At 44.6% G+C, this 6,847-nt stretch overlaps 1 protein-coding gene across 1 annotated transcript; it reads right to left on the reverse strand.

The window, feature by feature from the left end:
• Nucleotides 1-3,918: 3,918 nt before the first annotated feature.
• LOC311274912 (uncharacterized protein) lies at nucleotides 3,919-6,305 on the reverse strand. Its single transcript, XM_084382926.1, has 2 exons — nucleotides 6,020-6,305; nucleotides 3,919-5,294 (listed from the first exon to the last, which is right to left on the reverse strand). The coding sequence occupies exons 1-2, from the start codon at nucleotides 6,189-6,191 to the stop codon at nucleotides 4,156-4,158; spliced, it is 1,311 nt and encodes a 436-aa protein (XP_084239052.1). The 5' UTR covers nucleotides 6,192-6,305; the 3' UTR covers nucleotides 3,919-4,155.
• Between the last annotated feature and the right edge of the window lie 542 nt (nucleotides 6,306-6,847).

Below are 6,847 nucleotides of genomic sequence, written 5' to 3' on the forward strand. Positions count from 1 at the left end.
GATCTGCCTTTTTCACGGTCACTATATTCACCTTCTGAAGGCCAGAAGTCATTTATGTCCCTTTAGATGAGGACACAGGCCCGGCTCTGTAAGGTCCAACATGTGAGAGGCTCTGAGCTCCTCGTCTGACGGAGGAGTTTCTGTTGGCAGTGAGCTGGTTCATGTTTTGACCCGTCAGGAACATTTAATTTGTTCGTTACTTTACATGATGTTGGAAAGTTTAGTGCAACACGTGAATGTAAAGTATGAACCTAAAAAGTGACTGATGTTCAAACCCAGAACCAGCAGAACCTCTCCACAGTAGAAATGTTAGTGTCAGACGATGTGTTCTGTTTCTGTTGGGTCGATGTTTCCAGAACCACCTCATGATGAGAAGACGTCACCAACAGAACCAGAATAACTCTGCTCATCTGGGTCTCAGTCCTCGCCTGTTCCTCAGTTCCTGTGAACGTGTGTTTACCTGCTCGTTAACATCGCTCCTGATGTCAGAGGTCAACACCTGACACCTGACACCTGTCTGTCTGCAGGCCCTCTGTAGGCTTCTCTCAACACGGGCCGGACTTTATTCAGCACAGATGTGACTGAGGACGAGCAGCTCTGTGGTTTCACTGATGACTGTTGTTTAATTATCAAACATTAATGAACTTCACGTCTCAGGTGTGTTCAGGTGTGTTCAGGTGTCAGGTGAGGGTCAGAAACATGGACGTCTCTGTAGAATGACCCTTGAGCTGCTGTTGGGCTTTGAACACATCAGGCTGCCACCGACCATCTGGTTCTGGTTGTTGCGATGGGCCGACATCATCATCCGCGGACAGACGTAACCTCAGGGATCCGAGCGTGACCCGTGCCCCGCTGGCTCACACAGTGACAGGACTCTTTGTTAACGGTCACTGCAGGTCATCGGCTCAGGCGGCCCAGAGAGGGTCGCCGCTGTGGTCGGCACAGAACCAATGAGTTTAAGTTTCTTTGACTGCAGCGACTGAAATATAAGCGGAGGAGCTCCCAGCTTCGATCCTCTGCAGTGTGTTTCTTCACAGCAGACAGATTCAGACCTGTTGAACCACAGAAGACGCCTCAGACGAAACTCCAGTTCACTGGAAAACAAAATGTTTCCTGTATCAGCCGTCGGATCTGCACCGACCGGTCGGACCGTCACTGAGTGCCAACGGCATCTCCAAACACTGCAACATGACGACTGAAGGACTGAAGGACTTTGTGTTTCTCACTGACAGGAAATCATTTCAGATGTGAACCTAAAGACAACAGGAGCCGTTTCAAAATATGAAAACTTTACCAAGAGGAACAAAATGTGTCTTCTGCACTCTGAACTACAGGACGTCTCCAGCTCAACACTTTAGACCCGATCCAAACAGAGCTGTGAGCCCAAACACACCAAACATGCACGACTCACTCAGACAGAAATCCTTTTCACAGCAGCGTACAGGTCAGACACACAGGACACACAACAACACACTGTGACAACACACAGCACCAGACAGCAAGACAAGCAAACACAGACTGGACCAAATAAAAACCCGGTCAGAGGATGATGAGCGCTGTGTAATGGGATGTTAGGTCATCAGAACTCAGTCTCAGAACAAGGCGATACAACACTGTGGCAGATCTTTAGTTTCTGCACTTAATAACAGGTACGGAGCACCAGGTGATCCTCAGGTCCACTCGGGTCAACAGGTGATCCTCAGCTCCACTCGGGTCAACAGGTGATCCTCAGGTCCACTCGGGTCAACAGGTGATCCTCAGGTCCACTCGGGTCATGTCTGACTCCTGCTCTTCAACACCTCAAAGGGCCTTATCCCACTCATGGTCACTTGCCAGAGAAACTAAATGAAGACCATTCATTAACATTTTTACGTGTTCGACTGTCAAAATATACAATTTGTCAGGAGTAAGAACAAAGTTTCCCCGGCAACACAAGAGGATGAACCCTGGCAACGACTTAGTAACAGGAGATAAACCAGTCAGCTCAGCTCTGAGTCCTTCAGCCATTCATTTAGAGCAGCGATGAGATTCACTCATTCACTGGAGTCTATATAGTGAGCTCATCTGTCACATGAAAAACACTTAACACCACTCACATGATGGTTTGTAATGCTGAGTCAGCGATCATCGGTTGGACTCTGTCCAGGATCTCCTGCCGTCTACCAGCTGAGACCAAAGACAGAGACGACTGGATCTCTAAGAAGAATGACTCTTGGTGAAAAAGATGTGAACCAGCCAAACAGAACCATCTTACTTGTGGGAGAAACAGTAACAGGAAAATCTGCTCTGGTCAACGCTCTGGTCAACTACACCATGGGAGTGAAGTGGGAGGACGAGGTCTGGTTTCAGATTGTAGAGGACGAGAAGAGAAACCAATCAGAGAGTCAGACATCAGATGTGATCGTGTACCAGATCTTTGGATTTGAAGGTAAAACTCTGCCCTACTCTCTGACCATCATCGACACTCCTGGATATGAATATAACAGAGGGACCGAACAAGAAGACATCATCAGTCAAAGATTGTTAGACTTGTTCCGCTCAGAAGATGGAGTTCATGAGATGAATGCAGTGGGTCTGGTGCTGAAGGCGACTGAGAATCGTCTGAACGATCGTCTTAAATACGTCTTTGCTTCAGTGGTGTCTCTGTTTGGAAAAGACATGGAGCAGAGCATCGTCGCCCTCATCACACACTGGAGCAGATCGCCCTGAATGTAGATTCACTGTCCACTCATGTCCACTTGGACTTCCTGATTGAGAAGATCACGGAGAAGAGAGACACAGAGAAGGTCCAGAAACTGGAGGAGATGAAGAGTCAAGCAGATAAACGACTCCTGGCAGCGCTGCAGTACAAGTTTAGTCAACTAAAATCAGCTGGTAAAGCATTGAAGGAGTGAACATCACCACTGGACAGTGGAGAACAGCTCCACACGGTTTCTTTCTGTTCCTGTGAAGCGTTGATGTCATAACTACGTGAGGAAATTAGCATGTAATCACTTGTTAAATGTGTAATTCATGGAGACGGCGCCCTCTGTGGTCTGTCAGCACTGTTTGTTCCTGTAGTTTGATGTTTCATCACCAATAGTTACTTCACTGTGCAGATGACCATCAGTGGAAGCTGAGTCTGAGAACAGCTGTTTGTAAAAGGACTGAGGACGCCCCCTGGTGGTTAATGTTGGGTATGACAGCACCCTCCCTGTCCTGTATCACAAACTGAACTCAGTCAGATCCTGTTGGACAGAAACATGTTGATTTCTCTATTTTTTGGGCCAGTTTAATGTTTTAAGGATTTTCTCTCGTGTTTTACAGCTGTGATTTATTCTGATGTCACTCTGATGTTGACAGGCCTCGCTGACGTATACGTTACATATATAACACACATAAAGCAGTTAAACATGATGTTTTCTCATGTTAATCACTTTGTACAGAGGAAATATTCTGCTGTGTTCGACATGAATCTAATTATGAGTCATGTGATCGACTGTACTTTGATTTGATTGGTTCTCTGGTGTCTTTCCCTTGTCAGCTGCCCTTTCACAGCAATCACTGGTTCACCACTATAAAATAATACAAACTGTAATAAAACTACACCCGCTGCAGACTGAAGACATTTTGTTCAGAACTTGTTTAAAACTTATCTGACTAGTTTTAAACTTCACAAAATAATTAGGTCAAAAAAATATTCATAAGCAGACTCAAAAAGACTTTTAATTATTTATCTGATTCCATTTCTTACATGTTATTTATATTCATTTAATTAACTATACTTAACACCATTTTTATGCTCTTTTTACAGTGTGTTTACACTGTCTGTTGTACTCTTTGTATTAAGGTGAAGATCTACTCTGCTTAATTCCACAAAGAAATGTGGTTCTCTTTTCTAAACTGCTACGAGGGGCGGTAATAAGTGGGACACATGAGACTGATTAACTCCACTTTTTAATCATCATGTTAACAAATATGGGCAAATCAGCATGAAGATATTGACACAAACATATTTTCTCAAAGGGAAATTGTACACATTCAGCTTTCAGCTCATCATTTCTCCTGTGAATATTGATCCTCTGAGGATTCTTCAAGTCATTTCAAGTTAAAGTTCTGCAGTTATGCATGAAACACTGGAACCGAATCACCTCCAACGTATTTTTGAAATACAAGTCACTCGCCTGTACGTGTCCTCAAATGTTTCTCACCTGTGTGGATTCTCACGTGCCTTTTCAAACTATATGAATCACGTAATGTTTTCCCACATGTGTTGCAAGAAAATGGCGTCTCACCTGTGTGGATTCTCGTATGTTTCTTTAGCTCACCACAAGACCTGAAAGTCTTCCCACATGTTTGGCACGAATATGGCTTCTCACCTGTGTGGATTCTCGTATGTTTCTTTAGATCACCACAAGACCTGAAAGTCTTCCCACATGTTTGGCACGAATATGGCTTCTCACCTGTGTGGATTCTCATGTGATGTGGTAAGGAACCCTGATGCCTGAAAGTCTTCCCACATGTCTTGCAAGAATACGGCTTCTCACCGGTGTGGATTCTCATATGCATTTTCAAAGTAGATGATTCAGAGAAGGTCTTCCCACATGTTTGGCAGGAATGTGGCTTCTCACCTGTGTGGATTTGACTGTGACGAGCTAAGTGAGCATGACGGAGGAAAGCCTTCCCACAGATTTCACAGTTAAAAGGCTTCTCACCTGTGTGGATTCTCATGTGGACTGTTAACCAACTATGGTGCTTGAAATCTTTCTCACATATTTCACAGTTAAAAGGCTTCTCACCTGTGTGGGTTCTTAGGTGTGCATTCAGCAGGGACTTACACTTGAAAGCCTTTCCACATGTGTCACATTTGAAAGACTTGTTACCTGGGTGAGTGTTATGGTGAATGTCTGATGAGGTCGAGTTTTTTGCATTATCACTGTGACTTTTGCGTCTGCGATGTCTTTTCTTTTGCTTTGGCTCTCCATCTCCAGCTGATCCTGAATCTCCATGTTTTCCTCCTTTCTGATCTTGGCTCTCAGCTACATGAGAGTTGTTAGAGAGGAGCTGGTGGTCACTTTCTGGTTCTGCTTCACTGCGGTCACTTTCCTCATAAGTTGGAGTCAACATGACGGTATCTGTCTCCACCTTCAGTACAAGCTGCTCTCCCTCCCGACTGGTGCACAGTTCCTCCTGTTCCTCTTTAATCTCTGGAGGCTCTGGGTCCTCTTGGTCCAGACTGGAGTTCCTCTCCTGGTCACAGAGCTGCTGGTCAGCCAGAACCTCCTCCTCCTTACAGACATGTTGCTGTGGGAGCTCTGGAGGGACAGAGAACAATGGCAGTGAATGAATACACATATTGTTTGCGTGGGTTTCCTCCACCATCAAAAACATTTACATCAGGTTGATTCACCAGTCAGTGTCCTTTCTTTGACTGTTATGATTTAATTAAAAACGATACTAATTTGTCTTCATATAACTACATATGTTAACTGCTAATGTGTAATGAGATGATTTCATAAAAATATTTGAGTTATTTCTGCAGGTCATGTGACCCAGTGACTCAAAACCAATGCCGAATTGTATTAATACACTGGGTGATTAGGACACACCTCGTTATATGGACTTTAATGCTCCTCATATTTGTCATAAATGTTTTAAATGTAAAATCTACATTTTTTCCGATAGCTTCCAGCTCATCTGACCCACTGACTCAAAACCAATGCCGACATGTCTTCCTAATAGGTTGAATGAGTCACACCTCTTTCTGTTGAGTTTTAGTGCTGCTCATGTTGTTCTGAACGGTTTGTGTGTAAAATCAGCATTTTTTGAGCGGAGTTTCGCAGCGGGCTTCTATAGAACGGAGCCCAGCCGTGCAGCGGACACTCAGACCCTCCGGAGTCCCGAGTGGAATGAACCAACACGGGGGAAACACTCGTATGTTCGCTCCATGTAGTGAAACGTGGCTGCGATGCATATCTCCCCTCTGTGGCCACTGCAGGGCTCTGAACAGCAGCGTTATAAAGTAATAACGTGTCCTCACCGATCCTGTGTAACTTCACTTGGGGCTTCCAGCAGATATCCAGCATGACGCGCTGCCGGTCGATCTCCTCCTCGTACTGGACGATAGTTGTTTGAAACACTCGGAATATTTCTTCAGCAGCAGCAGTTAGTCGCTCGCTGACAAACTCTCTCAAACTCTCCGCGGAACTCATTGTTCTTTAATGACCGATTCAATAATGAGCTGCGCTGTGACTCAGTACCGTCTTCCACTTCATTCATCACACAGGAAGCAGCTAATGCTACTAGCTGCTGCTGTTTACTTCCGCTGGTGTCACGCTGTTCAGCTCCGACAGGGGAAGTGCGGAGGCATTTAGTTCCGCTTCCGACTGAAGACATTTTGTGCAGAACTTGTTTAAAACTTATCTCATGGAGGATTTTAAGCCGAAATTAAATAAAACACGGAGCAAAGAAAACAAGTGACAGACAGTTTTCACTATGAAGTCTGCAGCACGTCACAGGATTACAAAATAAATAAATAGTTAGAATAATTGCGATGGAGCAAATCTGAAATGTCTTAATAATATAATCGTTTTTCCCGATTTATGATTTTTGAGTATTAGTTCAATATTTGTTTTTCAAAGAATATTCAGCCTCTCTGGGATAATCAGGTTCAGGTGTAGAGGTTTTTGAAAAGAGATCTGGTCCAGTGTGGTTTAGGTGTGAAAAAACAGTGAACTGTCCCTTTGCTTGTGTGTATTAACGGTGTCACACGTTTGAAAGTGTCTCTCAGACAGCAGTGAGGCTGCACACTGATGTCCACCTGCTTCAGTACCAGTAAAGAGGTGGACAGACGAGGACCCGCTCAGCG

The sequence above is a fragment of the Pagrus pagrus genome (assembly GCF_965226575.1).
Source record: "Pagrus pagrus genome assembly, chromosome: 19".
Classification (NCBI taxonomy): Eukaryota; Metazoa; Chordata; class Actinopteri; order Spariformes; family Sparidae; genus Pagrus; species Pagrus pagrus.

Bases quoted from the DNA above. Each gene is read 5' to 3' on its own strand.
- LOC311274912 (XM_084382926.1), bottom strand. From the start codon at position 6,191: ATGAGTTCCGCGGAGAGTTTGAGAGAGTTTGTCAGCGAGCGACTAACT. The intron at 5,295-6,019 runs GTGAGGACACGT...CTGTCCCTCCAG, and splicing joins AGTGAAGTTACACAGGATCG to AGCTCCCACAGCAACATGTC.